Source organism: Anser anser, assembly GCF_964211835.1.
Source record: "Anser anser genome assembly, chromosome: 5".
In the NCBI taxonomy this organism is placed as follows: domain Eukaryota; kingdom Metazoa; phylum Chordata; class Aves; order Anseriformes; family Anatidae; genus Anser; species Anser anser.
Window position 1 is genome coordinate 51,364,607 of NC_139725.1, and position 17,848 is coordinate 51,382,454.

The 17,848-nt window shown below is 39.6% G+C and overlaps 1 protein-coding gene across 1 annotated transcript in view; it reads right to left on the bottom strand.

The window, feature by feature from the left end:
- Positions 1–3,151: 3,151 nt before the first annotated feature.
- Positions 3,152–17,848, bottom strand: part of LOC310901171 (uncharacterized protein) — a 32,128-nt gene continuing 17,431 nt past the window's right edge. Inside the window, 6 exon segments of the mRNA XM_083840300.1 lie at positions 3,152–3,245; positions 3,247–3,426; positions 4,230–4,377; positions 5,010–5,280; positions 6,671–7,334; positions 15,255–15,411. Of these exon segments, the coding sequence (XP_083696426.1) occupies positions 3,171–3,245; positions 3,247–3,426; positions 4,230–4,377; positions 5,010–5,280; positions 6,671–7,334; positions 15,255–15,411 (1,495 nt within the window). The 3' untranslated portion in view covers positions 3,152–3,170.

Consider the following 17,848-nt stretch of genomic DNA (forward strand, 5'->3'; position numbering starts at 1 on the left):
CAACAGAGTGATCCATCTGCCAAGGGAGACTCTCCAATGGCCTTTTTCTGACAGCTTAATCCAGTTTGCAGAGTCAGGGCAGCAACCAGAAAACGGCTTTCACAAGAGTCAAAAACTGTCAGGTCTCTGAACCTTTTTCAGAAAGATTGAAAGACAGCCCTTTCGGTTCATAAAAAAGCTCTTTATTTTAAGATTTTTTTTGGGGGGGGAGGGGGGGGGGGAGGGCAGGCAGTGGCTATGCATATTTTACACTGTATCTAAGTTCATCTACATTGCAACATAATATAATTCAATTTACATATTTTCCACTTCATGAAAGTTTTTGCGTGCTCGGATGTGAGGTATTTCAGGTATTTGCGACTTCAAAGTATTGCTGTGTTATCTGAGGACCAGGACAAATCCTTGATGAGGAGCAGCCTTTTGAAAATATCCATGCACTTATTGTGACAGCAGACACAAAGCACCAGTCAGAAGAACCTCTCAAAACACATCCTTAGCAAATGCATGGGAGTCTCACTTGCTTTGGTTTTGAAGTGTTTCCTGAACTGCTTAGTTTGGTCCACAGAGGGGGAAGGATCTCTAGTTCCCTTGTATTTTGGGAAGTAGCTGGTGAAGGCCTTCCAGCATGACCAAGCAGCATTCAGAAAAGCTGTGCTAGAGCTTATAGAACTGAATGACAGAGGGAGTTTCCCACTCCTGTTGATTATTCTGTCTCCATTTGTATTTTTATACTAGACAGCACCAGAGCACAGACCTTAAGCCTGCAATTACTCATTCTTGTATTTTTAGTACAGCTCCTGATACAGGTATTGTTCATGCCATCCTTCCAGACAAGTCTTATGCATGTTTTCAGGGTTAACCCAAGCCAGGAGTTATTTCCAATAGGCAGCCCTACTGTCTTGCAGGGTCAGAGTTAAGCAACATCAAAATGGGCTGTGATGAGACAGCTGAGCTCAGAACCAGAGAATAGACCTTGGAGTACTTTGTTAACAAGCACAGATGTAAACTCTGGAAATATAATTAATCTCAATACTTGTTTTACTACTTCCAGGTAATCATATCTTTCTGAACCATTATTTCTTGATGAAGCACAAGATTTAATCTATATTTAATCTATAATCTTGCAATGCAAGCACCTTTTGGGTGTCTGGACAACTAAACTATCCCCTAGGTCTGTTTTAGCCACTGCTTCCACATTAAGATGCTTGTGAAAGGTTTTTTACCTTAAAGGGGAACTTGAAGAAGACAACACAAAGTAGACAGCAGTGGACATTTATGCCATCAGCTATGAATGCTGTAAAGGAAGGAAGGCATGGGAAAGGACTCCTCCTTCCAAGGTCTGAAAGTGATTAACCCCCTCCATGATTTTAAGTGATGTCTCCCTTACCCTAGGAGCCCTTCCAATGTCACAAAATATCATTGCTTCATCCGTCACTCACTCACCACTCACTGGTGTGGTTTGCAGAGAGTTCATTAGGATTTATTTGCCAAATCCAATTTCAAACCATCCTCCACCCAGGGAGGAGTAGACATGGATTTCAATCTACCAGGAAAATATCTTTACCAGCACTCCAGGTCTAATGCTAACTCTCCTCTTGCAGGTTCAGCCTGACGAGGATGTTGGAGGTACGTGATTGTCTGCCTTCAGGAAAGGGAGGGGTGTGAACATGAGTATTCTTGAATACCCAGTATCTAAGGCAAATGCTCTAACTGCAAAGACTTTTCACTGGAGTGTATCCACCCCTCCCCCCCCACACACACACGCTGTTGTTTTAGGAAGATTGGGCTCTACAAAAAAACTTGTTCACAGATACTAATTATAATTATCAAATCGACCTTATGACCTATTGACTAAAAGTTCTTAATTGTCCAGCCCAGTATATTTAAAGAAAATGAATGAGATACAGCACACTGAAAAGGGTCTATGCCATTCTGCACCTGACCAGTGCTAAATACATTCATCCTTCTTAAATAGTTACTGTTGAACCCAAGGGATGGAACAGTAAGTCAGGTTGATACCACAGAAGACCAGCTGTGTTTGTTAGCAGATCTCTCTTTTCTTGGTGCTGCAGACCCTCACCAGTGCCAAATCTTGACTCTGGATTTTAACACTACCTTGGATCAATAAGGCCACATTAAGAGATGTCAAACTGGCACAGACATCCTCAGAACACTGAACAATCATTTTCTCATACAATGAAATTATTTTTTTCATTACTAGGCTGTAGAGGGAAGTGATTGTCCCCACTCTACTCTGTAGTGGTGCAGCCTCACCTCAAGTACTGTGTGCATTTTTGGATGCCACAATATAAGGGCATAAAAGTATTAAAGAGCATCCGAAGGATAGATACAAAGATGGTGAAGGGTCTAGAGAGAAAGATATATGAGAAGCATATATGAGAAACAGCTGAGGCCCATTGGTGGCCTGCAGCTCCCTCACAAGGGGAGTGGAGCAGCAGGTTCTGAGCTCTGCTCTCTGGGGACAGCAACAGGACCTGAGGGAAGGGCATGGAGCTGGGACAGGTGAGGGTCAGGCTGGGTGTTAAGGAAAAGTTCTTCACTCAGAGGTTGGTGGTGGAACAGGTTGCCTAGGGAAGTGGTCACAGCACCAAGCCTGCCAGAGTTCAAGAAGTGCACTCAGAGATATGGTTTAATTTTTGGATAGTCCAACGAGAAGGCAGTAGTTTGACCCACTGATTGTTGTAGGTCTCTTCCAACTCATGATATTCTATGCTTCTATTCTATGTTTTTCCATCAAAGACATCCAGGTGGAAGACAAAGCCTAAGACATCCCTAGGTGGACTGCATTTAAATGTTAATTTTTCACATCATCATCTCTCCAGGACCACACAAGAGCTGGAGGCAGCTGGAGAAAACATTAACATTTTCCTTGCTTCCTACTCACTATTCAGGAGCAGCCTGTTTGTTCATTCATTATTTACAGAAAAGGATTTAAACTATTTCTCTCAGATGGATACTTACCTTGTTTATCAAAGATAGCATATATTGGCCATTAGAAGGCTAGTATATCATAATTCACTAATAAGTATATCTTGGTAGTTGCTTTCTACTGGAAAAGGGAGTAAGAGCTGCAGTTTTAAGACTGACCACATTATTGCCTCTATCATTTTTTGGAAAAAGAAAATGTTAGTAAGGGCTTTGATATGGTTTTAATTACAGACTACAAATGCATCAAGAATGCAATTGAAATCAATAAGACATGCCATGGACCAGTCATTTTTCATTAGGGTTTACAATTTTTCCTATGAAGAGGATGCTTTGAGTATATTGATCAACAATCAACAACAAAAATGGACGATTAAATTTTACAACAGGAGGAACAGAATGAGGAGCCAAGTCTGTGCCAGTGACTGCTGCAGCCTCTGTGCCATTTTCATGAATATTCAGCAGGGACTTGTGCATAGCCTACAATAAAACACAGCAAGAATTAGCATACATACAGGATGGGTGTGGAATGAGTAAAATAAGCACTAAGTTAATTGAGCTACTGCCTTTCACAGAATTGCTGGTAGGTCATGAACAACACAACTGTAGCCCATGGAAGATGTTTAGTGTTTAACAATGTTGTCTTAATGAGCAAGTATTCTCCCATTCAGTATTCCTCACCACTGTTTCTACCACAGTAGAAAAATCAATCTTCATAACAAACTGTTGGTACTAAGCTTTGTTTCTCTAACCCCAAAATACTATGTTGTAATTACTGCTTTCATAATGGCTGTTATAATGTTAACATCTCTTCACATTATCTTTTTTCCCCCCAGGAAATGGGATGCTTTCCTCAAATCTGGTCCATCTTACGTGATTAGCACTTGTCATTGTCTTCTCTGGAAAAGGTTTTAAAATCCTTTAAATTACAGAATGCACATGTTATAAATAAGGGCTATTTTTTGTGCTAAATATGTTCATGCAAAATACCCCCAACAGGTATCCATGGAGGCTCCCTTCACATGCAGAAATTAGGCTGTATTTTGTTCCTGGGACAAGAGATATACCCCTCCCAAGATTTGCCACAAGTCTCAGCCTGTCAGAAGGAAGACAGTAGCCTTATCTCCAGATCTTGTACAAGTCTGAGAGAATTTAAAGTTATTGTACTAGCTAAAGTGTTCTAGTTCACAAAGTGCCAACCATTCCCAGTGATAAGAAATATTTCACAACATGACTTAAGGATAAATGGTTATCGAGACCATCATTTCTGTTGATAGACTTACTCTTGAAACCTTCAGATCAGGCTTTCCTGTGATTCCAGACAGATCAGCCCAGTCAGAAAACACATCTGTGACACCCAGATTCATGAACATTTTCTTTAAGTCATAGGTGCCAGAAATAGATAGCTTTGGAATATACACTTCTATCCTCCTGTTAATACAAAAGAAAATTATGGTAGTTGTTACAACCGAAGTATATCTTGAACTCTTCTCGACTTGCTGGTTATTCTTTTGTGCTAAAAAGCCAGTCTTCAGATTTATACAAGATAGCAACTAAAAGACATGAAGACAACAGTCTGGAGGATGGGAAAATGTGGTAGGAGAAATATGGGATTTTTTTTTAATCCCACAACCATCACTTGAATGGACAACAAGCAGCAGTGGTGCCAGCATATATGTGGATACATTTGCATTCATTTTCTAGCCCTGAACGTTTTTCTTTTGGAAATCACACCCCATTTCCCTGAGGGATCTTGTTGCTATGTTATAGCATTACTGCTATTAGCACATTGGATTTGAGAGAAAGGAAGTGGAGAAACTTAAGATCAATTAAAAATGCATGAGAAGGTGAATTTCCCAGGTCACAGAGCTCTTCCTTCATCAAAAGGCTATGCTGATTCCAATTGTTGCTGAGAGTATCAAATCAAGTCATTTGACCTGTTCCTTTATACCCGTCCCATTACATAAGTCTTCAATGAGCACCAAAATTAATAACTGTAAAGCTTGATTATAGTATTTAGACTTCAGATTCTGACTACTGTGAGGCATCAAATTAGAACTTACCGTCTTTCAAGTAATTTTTCCCATTTAGACACAGTTTCTTTTGTCAAGGCATTCTCCAACCATTTCATTTTTCCTTCACTGGGCAGGACAAACAACGCTGCAACATCTCCCTTGTAAGGAATCTGCACCACCTTGCAAGACAGTGTCTTGTCAGAGTATGTTTTATAAAAGCTATCTCGAGTCATCATCTTCACTTCAACTGAGGTTTTTGCATTCACATAGAAATAATCCTTGCGAGTCCCCTTCACATTGAAAGGATTTTCCCAGTAGGCTTAAAACCAAGAGAGAAAGAATACAATTACATGCTTATTTTAAGTAGCATATATTAGTATAGTCCAGACTAACTTACAACAGATAAATCCATATATGAAGATTTACACTCATACTCAAAGATCAGAGGTATTCAAAATTCATTCAAGATCTTTGCTGTAATGTGTTCAAATAACAGTCAAATATCCCAAGTTAAAGTTCATATGGACTCACACAACATCTAAGTCAAATAAATTACATGTAGTAACTTCATCATATTATCTTACCTTTTATTTGAGAAAAGTGATGGCTGACCAGAAACTAATGAGTTTCTTTACAATAATTTTGCCTGTAAAGCAAGTTCCACAGCAGATGACTACCTTTTTCCTTTTTAAAAGGTAGTACATTAATCTCCTTCCATGCTTTTTCATCTGTTCTTCATCTTGTAGCACAAAGGAAAAGCTTACATGCAAGATGCAAGAACAACCTGAACTTTTGGGCCGGATCATAACTCCACTATAGTAAACAAAGTGAGTTTCCAGGACTTTAACCTTCAATGCAGGGATCACAATTTATCACAATTTGCCATTCTGTAGTTTTTTTTGTTTGCTTTTTTTTTTTTTTAAGTACTGAATAGAACTAAAATTGAAAAATAAGTAATAGAACGTAAATACTGCTATACTCTGGTTACTTTCTAAGTTTGATCTCTTGTCTGTCCCATCATAAAGAAAAACCTCAGACTGGTGCACTTGAGACTAGGGTACCTAGATTTAACAGAGTACTTGAAGTAAAATCCATTTTACTGAATGTTCTTTTATTTCCTAACATTGCCTTCTGGGTGGTAAATTCAATTTATGTCCTGCATGCTGCTACAAATTGATATAATGTTTAAGAGTAATTTAATCATTGACAAATCAGTACATTCTCAAGTATCTCTTGGTGTGTATGTGTATCTATAAATAAAATGGGATGACAAGCTGTCAAGCTGTAAAGCATTTAGATCCCAACTCCATAGGTATGTACCCATCAAACAGATATGGACTGTAAATTAAAGTGTTTAGCAATTTTTGATAATCTCCTCGGATTTTATTTTGCTACTTCATACAGCATGTAAAAATATTGCAGAATAGTTTTTGAAATAAGTAGAAAGTCTGATAGAAAAATTTACAATTGCGTAAATCTGTTGTCGTCTGGCAATTCCATAAGACTTGAAAATTGCAAAGTGAACTTGTGTCTGCAAGCTTAAAAAAACTAGGTTTAGAAAGAGTTTCAAAGAATAACTTTCAATGTTTCTTATAATAGCTTAATCTTAACACTGTCCTTTCTTTTAAAAAATAATTCAGAATTAATCTGGGATGTTTGTTTCAGTCCAGGCCAAACTGAGATATTGCAATAACATCTGTATAACTTACCTTTGAAATAAATATAGTTAACAAGTACCATTAGAGAGTTTGGATCAAGGTCTGTAAGTATTTGATTTATCTTCCCATGGGTTTGGTTCTTTATGTGATCATTAATCACTTTTTTAGCTTCAGTTGAATTCTGGAAGTTACTAGAAATAATTTTTCCCTTGTATGTTTTTTGGATGTCCTTCAGAAACGTTTTTAGCGGCTTCAAGTGTTCATCCATGAACAGGGTGTTCCCCATGCTCAGTTGCACCTGGCTGCCAGGACGGTTCAGTAAGAAGAGGAGATGACGAAAGCCATCATGTATCTCCTCCTCCCGGGTGCTGGTGAGATTAAAGGCCAGCCCCTCCAGCACCTGAACCCGGCTTGCAGCTCTGGAGCCCAGGGCCAGCAGGGCAAAGGCAGCAGACACACTGACTGGGGAGAAGAAAATGTTCTTGCCAGGTGCCTGGGCAGATGCTTGCCTGTAAAACCTGAAGGCAAAGTCCGTGTTGCTGGGGACTATCCGTTGGCAGAACCCAAGAGGATCTCCCTCATGGGAATGCTGCTCCTGGAGGTGAGTTGCCTGGGGCTCATCATCACGGTGGTCAGGCTGGACCACGCTGTGAACAGCAGGGTAAAGCACAGCAACCACCAAGGTGGTGAGGGTGGCCTTCATCATCCTTTGCAGTTACTGCAGGGACAAAGAAAGAAATGGTTTCAGGCCCTGTAGAACAGTCAGTCAACATCTCATCTTTTATTTCTCTCTGCTACCACCTTCAACAGCTATTTGGTAATCGTTGTTAATCTCCTGATCTTCGCCTTTTCTATGGCAGTGTTTTGAAATGCTGCCGCTTCTGACTGTAGATGTAATTCCTATCCAGTACTACCCACCTCAGTTCTGCTTTCCTCCAGCTGCAGGAGTCCTTTGTTACTGGAATCTTGTGGAGAGAAAAGCACGTGAGTATTAAAGAAAAATCAGAGGAAGAGAAATTAAAAGGTTGGTTGTTTTTTCATCTCCATTTTATGGTGAGGTAACACATTGGGAGCAACTCTTACTTCTTTTATGTTTACCTCAAGGAATTGATGATTATCATATTAGTGCCTGAATGATATTTATGTCAATCACCAAGCTATGTCAATGGAAAAAAAATACAAGATTGCCACAGCCAGAAGTCATGTGTCGTCTCTCCCCCACCCCCCAATCCTGCCTCACTTTAACATACAAAGCGAGTAATTACAAGGGAGCAAGTAACGTTTTTCTGCATCAATACCTGGTTACATCAGAACACGTTGCTTTATTTCAGTAATATTTTAAACCACTGCTTCACCGACGCATGCCTTTCAGATGGTTTCCTCTGTTTGTACAGCCCCAGCACAGCCAGAGGGTGAGGCCACTGCACTGGGATTGGCCCCTCCTGTCTCTCCAAACTTTGTATAGCAGGGAAGCCTCTTTCCATGAGGCACATAGTACCTCAGCTAGAGTCACTCGGGAAAGAGTCTGGGTTGTGGTACCTTTCTCATTTCTGACAATTGTTTTCATTTTTTGTTTGCTGATGGCTTCTATTCTTACCTATTAGACTAAGAACCTGTAGGTATGCTTTGTAGTGTCCTTTGTAGTGTCTAGAATGAATGTTGAACTTATCAAATAACAGGCGAGAGCTATTCCAGTTAAAATTTGTACTAAAGACTAGAAAAGCAACTCCAAACAGACTTCACCCAGTATCTTACGTAAAGTAGAATAGCTTTTGGGAAGAAGATTGCATGAGTTACCTGATCACCTTACAGCTGGTGGCTAAGGCATCCAGAGACACAGGCTCAGTAAAAGCAGGAGGGATTTTCCTTGGGATTTCAACTAACCTGCATCAGCATTCTGTCCACTCAGATTTGGGTGAAAAGAACACAGCTTGTCCTGCAGATTTACTGTGAGATCTGAGTAAATCAGGACTTATGGGGAGCTTGGCATAGCAAAATTAGCTGTATGAATCCTGCCTGGACCACACTGGTGTAAATAAGACACCTCACGCACACCAGAGTTTTGGTTCATTGTAAGCTTTAAGGAGCCTCACTAAGGATAACAAACTAGACTGACAGTTGGGAAGAATATTTTCCCTCTTGTTAATGAAGCAGATTTATTCTAGATGTGAAAGAACTATTTTGGATAAATATTCAGAAAAGAGTTATACTTGTGGAACTTCTATAATATATCCCCACAAGTTGCTATTCAATATTTCGTGAAATTAAATTCTGCTGTTGAGTGCTTAGAAACCAGGTCTCACCCTTGAGAGCAGATGTGCTTCATGACTCACTAGCTAAATGCCATATAGCTGCATCAAAATATTTAAGGTAAAGATATCTGGGTACTTACATTGTATTCAGAAGGGTCCTGCACTCATATGGGTTGTGCTGTTCCTGGCTGCTTTACTCATACTGCTGTTTTCCTCTGTTAAACATTACATGGCCTCAAATATAGATTATCTAGGACAAAGCTGAATGCTGATGAAGCTAATTTTCTTGGCTATCATATTCATGTGTCCACATCTCTACTCCAAACAGAGCAAAGACCATCAGACCAAGCCAGACAGTAAAGTGGAATGTTATGTCCCAAACAGTACGCAACACCTAAACAAATATTAATTAAAATGAGATTTGGTGCCAAAGACAGTCACTTTTTTCTATGTAGTACCTGAGACAGAAATTACCCTTCCTCTGGAGATGTCAATTCTGCCCAGCACTAAGCTCTGACAGGCAGGGGCAGGGCAAGGGAGCTTTGGGGAACACCTCTTGTTATCAGCCATGCTACCCAGCCTACTGGACTCTGCTTAAGGTAACTTCTTTGAGTATCTGATCATATAAACATCCTGTAAATGGCTCCTGGAACCACTGACAGTTGTCATGGGACTCTCTTGAAGAGCATTGTCCTTGTTTTCCCACCCTGTTACACATCCAACCCTTGATGTCGGCTGTTTAAGTTACAAGAAAAACTCTATTAGAATTAGGATATTTTCCTTTATGTTATTTCCTTACTAGATTATCTTTTTTGTTGTTGTTGTCGTTGTATTAGAATGTTGTAGTCATATATTATTTGAGGAAATATATATAAGGCAAGCTACTTTCATAGTGACATAATCATCTTGTGTTTCCTACCAAGTGCTGCCTGGACTCAATTTACATCCTCTAGATCTGTCTCTCTTTACTGGAGTAAAGAGTCTACTACTGTTATAAATCTCCTCTGTTAAATGCCTAGTCTCATCAGAAACTCTCATTTCTTAAGAAAAATACAGAAATTACATAGCTCTTTACAGGCCAAGTTTTTCAGGTAACAGGTTCTAATAATTCCCAAAGATAAACTTGTTTTTCAGCATTTCCTTCTCTCAGCAGAAGAGTTTTAAATGTTTCTGTAGATCTCACCAATCCCAATATTTTTTAAGTGCGCCTACTGTGACCAAATAAACGTAATACATTATACAAGCACAAACCCATTGCCCTCTGCGTGCAAGCACTAATAGAAGTACACTAAATATATAAACAATCCAATATTCAGAGCACTGACTTTAAAGAGCACCAGTGCCCAACAACACATTTCTGATGAGATAGAATAAAGACCAGTTATAATGATAGTGAGGACTGTATAGTTTAGTATTCCTTATCACCCTTATATGCTGGACCACATTTGCAACAAGCTCACCAGAGCTCTTAAAGAAAAATGCCTTTAGAATTTCTTTCAGTAGTTCCTATAACAGACCCTCACGTATTCTGAAATTAAACTAACACAGAATGACAGTCAATCTTGAAATAATATAACAGGCGAGCAAATGTCTTGTGGTATTCCTTCCTGTGTTTAATAAATCTTCACTAAAGATCAATCTGTAGGCCATATTTGAACATCTCTAGATTCTAATTGCAGCTATGGCAGTGTGTTAAGAACTTAACATTCTGCCCTATAGGTTGAAAAACTTTCAGGTAGTACACTGCTTTATCTCTTCTGAACACATTAAAAGTTTCTGAAGTTCTTTCTGCTAAAGGAAAGGACTTTTACCTCAAACAGACTATGCTCCTTCACTCTCCTCTTGTCTCCATGAGTTGTGCTACCCCTTCCCCCCAAATACGTTTGTTCATTTTTCTTAGGCATGCTGGTTTCACTATCATTTTTCCATTACAGAAACTGAAAGACAATGTCAAGATAGAGGTGATATTGTAATACTGTGTTTAACCTTGGTTATACAGCCAGAGATAAAGCTAGCACCTTCTTCTAGATCATATTCATTATCTTCATGAAACAAGTCTTCCCAGCATTTTGCCTTGTTAAATCACGTTCTTCCACCTAGTCATGTACTATACATTGGTTTCTACTTACGCTCATAAGCCAAGTTTGACACAAAGTCATAGCTTATTCAACATTTGTGCAAGCAATATATATACATAGTTCCGTCACACAGATACTTCCCTTGTTTCCCAAGGATAACATTTTTGTTGAAGCACAAAAAGAATGATTACTAACCCAGAGAGTACTGGAATTAACATGCCTATATCTTGAGCAGCATATCAGCAGAAGATGAAAAACACCAGTGTTGGGAGACGCAAACAATTATATTGCCATTCCATTGCTCTAGAAAACTCTAGAAAAGTATCTTATTTTTACTTTGAAAAGGTTGAAAAGGTCAGATTGCTGTTCAACTGTGGTTAAAAAAGCAAATTCAATACTAAGAATTACTTACAAATAGAGAAATACGGAACAAAGCATGTATCAGTATGCCTCTGTACAGCTGCAGGATGTGTTTACATCCTGAAGATTGCGTGCAGTTCTTACTCAAAATTTCAGGAAGAATTTCATAGAATTGGAAGATTTACATAGAAGGATGGCAAGGAAGACCAAGGATTTGAAATTACTAAAAAACAACCGATGAGCAAAAATGAATAGCAGATGACTGATGAGCAAAAATGAATAGCGGATGACAAAGCACTATCTCTGAGCACAAATCTGAAAAGCATCTGATGAAACAAACATACCATGTTCAAAATAACCAGATCTTCATCCAGATGTTAAACAGTGGAGCTCTTTGCCAGAAGGCATTGCAAATACTAAAGGGTTGACACAGCTTCTATTAGCAACTGCATAAAGTCACAGAATAAAAACCCACTGAGTAAGTTACTTTTATTTATTTATTTATTTCAGATTGTCTTTAACCAACAAGTCTTTGGGAAAAACAAAAGTATCCTAGTTTACTGTGTTTAATGTTGTGTAGTTATTCTTTGGACAGCAGCTGTAAACCACTTTTGAAGAGAGGCATCTAGCACGCTTGAAACACTGGATCTGCTTGCATGCTAGCTCAGCCTCCAGTTACAGAGCAAGCTCAGCCATGTTTTCTATACACATATGCACTGATATATTGAGAGAATACATGCTGGCAAAGGTCTTATGTGTAGGGCTTCAGAATCCTGCGTCAAAGTGAAGGAATGTGAAACCTCTTCCTAGTGATTGTTCACCAAACATTCAGAAAGGAAGGGAAAGGAAGTGCACACCCATGTTCCCCTCTCCCCCTCAAGATTTGAGGGAAGGACCATGATAAACTGTATCCTTTTCTTCAAGGGTGTGTCTTCAGATACAGACGCAAAGCGACATAGAATAAATCCTAAATCTCAGTGCTCTTGAAGTGTATGACAAAAAGCTATACAAAATTTTCACATAATCTGCGTATGAACAGATATGTTAGTTTACTTTGTGACTGATTAGACTGACTAGATTAGCTCTTTATTGTGTGCAAAATTTAGGTGACAATGAAGTACTACTTGTACCTGACATCATTTACTTTTCAACAATGGAAAACCAGAATATCTGGCAGTCCTCTGAGTCAGGCTAGGTCAAGAGCAGACAGAGACAATACTGAGAAGTGAGACAGAGGGAAGCTTAAGGTACCAAGAGGTGGGGGTAATAAAGAGGAATTTCATCTCTTTGAGAGATAGCAGAGTGAGATGCTGACTTACACACAGTATAGGCACTACATAGAGCAAAGGACACAGAACACTTGTTGGATCTGAAGGAGAACAGTAAAGGAGAGAAAGAAGTCCTTCTGGCCCACACAAAATTAAGTGGGAAAAAATATATGAGGAATAACAGTACCGCTTTAAAAGCAACCAGCTTGGTTGCTTTACTGGATACATTTCCCTGCCCCACAGCTGCTACCAGGACACTGACCTTTTCTGTAGGAGCTATCCTCCTGGCGTCAGAAATCATAAGAAGTCACAAGCCTCCACCACCCTTAGGAGTCCCCACTTCCCAGACTCCACCTGCCCCTCCAGCAGCATAGCTGGGAGCTTACAGTCTTGCATCAGTGCCATCTCAGCACTTCTATGGGCTCCACCCTACCACCTGCTGCAGGAGCTGCTGATCCTCCCTGATCAGTAGCCAGCTGGTATCCAAAGCTCAGAGCACCCCTGGATGAGAAGTAGCTGAGGGTGCTCTTCAGAAGTTGTGAGAGCCTGTGAGAAACCAACACCTCTTGTAACTGTGCTTTCCTGGCAGACACAAGCACCCTCAGCTTCCTCTCAGAGTTCCCAGTGATGCCCTCATGATCCTTTCAGAGATGGAGCTGGCTCACACGGACTCATCTTGGTGTCACACGTGCCGTCGGCCTGCTTTTAGGCAGCAACTGTTACAGAAAGCTCAATAACTTCTGTGAAGCTAGTTAATGAAGCAAATGTGTGTGACTAATTTTTCTAGTCAGTTGCTCTGCTCTCTTAAAAATGGGCATTTTACTTTTAATTCATATAGATTCAGCATCCATAGTATCGTTAACCAATATTGTCTGATGGATATAAGCTATCTTGTACAGGATATATTCTATGTAATTCTCAGAGGCTGAAATGATTTTGTGTGTGTGTGTGTGTTTTCGGGGGGGGTGAGGGATTGTTTTTGTTTTCTAAAGAATGGGCCTCTTCTGAACAGGAATAATCATTACAGAAATGGCAAAAACATTGACAATAATGCCAAACACAGTTTTCTATTTGCCTGTTACTAGAAAGAATGACTGCACTTTAATTATAGATACAGATAAAAACTATTGACAAACAGGGATTGGCAGTAGTGCAGGGATTCAGGAAGAAAACATCAGTATGGAAAGGTTTAATCTCCTAAAGGGAAAAACAAAAGAAAACAAAATAGTAAGGTTAGTCAGGTTAGTCAAGGGCTAGTCACCCAGGAATTGCTGGGTCATCAGGTGAACTGACACTGTCATCTGTGTTGATGGAGCTGGCAGATGATGCTTTGCCACACCTGGGAGCTGCAGAAGCTGATCCTCTCCTGCCTGAATTTTGGTCAGCAAAGAATCTGGGAGTAGAATACTGGTGTTTGGCCTGAAAGCTTGCTAAATCTTAAATATATTTTGTCTGTTATAGCTAATAAATTGTTGCATCATACTTTTAAGTTGTGCATATCCTGCTTGCAGGATACCAGCTAAAAATACCCAGCTAAAAATGTCTCCAAACTGCCTCCTAAAAGAGCCTGTAACAATATCTTCTGTTTATTCTTTTCTCTGGCAAGTGGAGAAATAAGTGATAGTTTGCAGACCAGGAGTTATAACAGTCCAAATTAACTATTTTCCTGGATTTGTACATTACATTTTTGATGAAAATATCAGCACATGGAAATCTACCTATTATTAGGACTAGTGTTTAGAGCAGAAACGACCTCTGACTGTTTAGTCATCAACGGGATTTTTAGTTTTTTTGCATGAAGAGGATGCTGTGGGTATGCTGATCAACAATCAATGAGAGGAAAGAACTGATGAATTTAATGACAGAAGGAACAGAAGTGAGATCCTCTTTCACAAAAGTAACTTCTGTAGCAGGCTCTATGGGATGAAAAGTAACCATTTTCCATTTCAGCAGGAGATAAAAGTCAATGATGCAAATAAATATTTAGAAATCCTGTCTCTCTCTCTCAAAACAAAACAAAAAATAAAATAAAATAAATTAAAAAAAACCACATGAACTACCCCCCAGAGAAAAGATTAATGAAAAGCCATTGATAAAATAATACATCCCTTTGAGTTTGTTAGGGTCATTGCCTGTGGCTGAAAATATTGCACAGACAGATGACTGAGTTGCATGAATTAAACAGACAGGTCACTAATTCCACACAGAAGAAATCTGAAATCCACTATTTTTCACTACTACTCAAGCTGAAATTGGTCTGTGGTACAACTACACCTTGAAGAGTAAGTACACTATGGAATATTGAAACAATGTAGTCCTAATGGTGGTTTCTTCTCCATGGGGAAAGGATAAGGGGCTAGGGGGCTATATAGCTTTCCTAGCAGCTTCTAAAGCTGTTTAACGCAACTTTAGTACTTGGAAGTCCTATAGGTAAGACCAAAGGTTAGTGTCCCTGGATGCTGGAAGTCTAATGAGACACATCAGCTTAATGAGAGAAGTGTCTCCAGCATAAACGTCTGATTTACCTCTTTATTCTTCAACCCAATCTTTTGAGTAGCAAAAGTGATTAAAGGTAGTTTAAAAGCAACTTTGCTGACTATGGGGAGCCTTCTTAAACCTTTTCCTGGTCAAGGTTTTCATAGTCCATACTATCCCATTACTTTTTTAACAAACTTACTTTTGAAACCTTCAGTTTGTGCTTCTTTGTGATTTCTGGTGGATCAGCATGGTTGGAGAATAGCTCAGTAACACCCAGCCCCTGGAGGAATGTCTCTAGGATGTAGGTGCCAGCGAAGGACGTTCTTGGAAGATGTAGATGCATCCTCCTGTTGAGTCTATCAGGAAATGAAGGCGAGTCATTATACTGTGGCAACATCCTGGAGAACTTGCTAGAAGTCAGTGAATAAAGATCCTTGTGCACAGGAATTTACTTAATTTATTTGTGCAAGGGAATTTACTTAATTTCTTTGCTGTTTGGAGGGTAGCTCTATTGCAGCTTAAAAAAAAAAAAAAGTCTGGTGAGGGAACAGGTGAGTTACTTTTACAGTGAGGCTGAACTGGGAGGGCCATGCACAGTGTGCACCACCTTTACAAAGGTTCTAAGACTGAGGAGTCTCACTCAGTGCAAATGTGCTTTACAGTAATGTATGGAAGACATCAATGCTCTTAGATGTGCAGTGTCCAGAATGAAATGGGTTGTGATACAGATCTTCACACCTCTTTGTGTTAAACTTAGAGTTTCCCAAGCAGGAAACCTGTGCAGCAGCACAGCCAACAGAAGAAAAAGATAACAGGAAAGAGACTCAGTGCTGTAAAGAAGAGTTGTATACAAGGGCTGGGAGTAATTCTGGGTTCCTTGTATGACCAAGGTGAACCCAAGCAAGCATCAGTACTGTGAGTAAACTGGCAGAGACACAAATGCAAACATTTTGCCTGTTCAGGCATTCATCTGTATTATTCTCTTGTTGAAAATCAGCATGGATTGATTTTGAAACTTTCAAAATCTGCTTCTCTGCTTCAGTTACCACTGTTTTCATGAGATGCTGCTTGAAGTCTCTTGTACATGGAGGTCAGCAAGAGTTTTGCAAGCCAGCAGCTGCTCCACTACAGGGGCCTATGTGTGGTGAGAGTGAACCTGCAAAATGTGCCTACGAAGACACTTAGATTTATGTCTTAGTTCATTCCTGACCATATGACTGTATTCACATTCATGCCATTCACGCTCCAAGCAGCTCTAATACTAGCTACCTAGTTCCCTTCATCAGCAAAAGCCCAGCAAGCCTTGCAACCTCTGGCAGCCCAAGCTACGCCCTGCTGAATTCAACGTCCACCCCCAGAACCACTCTATATAAACATTTTCTCAGGCTGTTACACAATTCTCCTGTTGTTTTGGACACTGAAAGAAAAGAAAAACAAACAAACAAAAAAATGATGTCTCAAGGCAGCAGAATGTCATCCTTTACGAAGGAAGACTAGGAGTGAGGGCCTGTAGAGCAGATACAGCCACCCCACTCCAGAAGATCTATAACATTCATATCACATACCTGGTATGGATATGAGCCACTTTGCATCAGCTGGCTGAAGGGGTCAAGGCTGTCTTCATGTCCTGTCCACAAAGACAGTGTACACATTGCCATAGTTCACCATCACTTACCTCAACACCAAACTGGAGCTTTGCTGAAAGGATTCAGCCAATGTGGGGTTTCTGAGGGGGACCCTGGAGCAGGAGTCAGTGTTACATTGAAGAACCTACCTGGAGTATGTCTTGAGGACATACATGGTTGCAGTCAGATTTTTCCATGAATTTTGATTCTTAGAACAGAACTAAAAGATGTGCCTGCCCCTGTCCTTCAAGTCCACAGTCCCTCAGAAGGGAAGGAGAATGGAATATATACCACACTCAGCCTGGTGATGATTCATGTAAAAAATCTTTCCTGCTTTTCTTTTCCTAAAAATATTTGTCTTATCCGTGTTACCCTGTTTGATAGAGCCTGCATGCTCATTTACACTGTAGATGGAGATTAATGAGACCTCTAAGTCAGGAGATTGCTAATTGAATGAGTCTTTAATATAATAACTTGCATAACTTGAATTTCAAAAACTGACTATAGGAATTACAGATTATGAATGTGATTGTCAAATTATCCAGAAGGAACTTATATCTATGATTCTTACTGTGTCCAGATAGAACTGGGACTTGTATGCCAATCAAGCATAATACAGCAGGAGTTCAGTTCCTGACTGCCCTTAAAATCATGTCTGCAGGATACTGAATTTCATATTTCATAGTTCTAAGATGCATTCAAGATTTACTTTAGTTTTCTCTTAATAGACACCTATCCAAAAAACTCTCAAACAGAGAAGCACACTGAGAAACCACTCTATTATAAAGAGATGAGCCAAAATGTTTTATTACAATTTTGACATTGCAAAGCTTCAGAGATAATACTTTGCCTCTAAAATCCCAGTAAGGAAGGTATATAATTTCATTTTATTTCATTCATTAAACCATGTATAGTATTTATGGATTCAAAGAAAAACTGCAGAATTTATATATTTTCTGGTTGTCTCTGTCATGTAGAAGGCAAAATTCTTATACTGGAATGGCTGGAAACAGAGTTTCTATATCTATGTTTATAAGCCAAAACAAAAATATCTTCATCTGTACTTCATGCTTAGACTTGGCAGATGCCTGAAAGAAGTGCTAAGGTGCTTGATATTGGCGGGCCAAGTCATGTTTTTAACCACAAACCCTGCCGTGGCTTAAAGTGT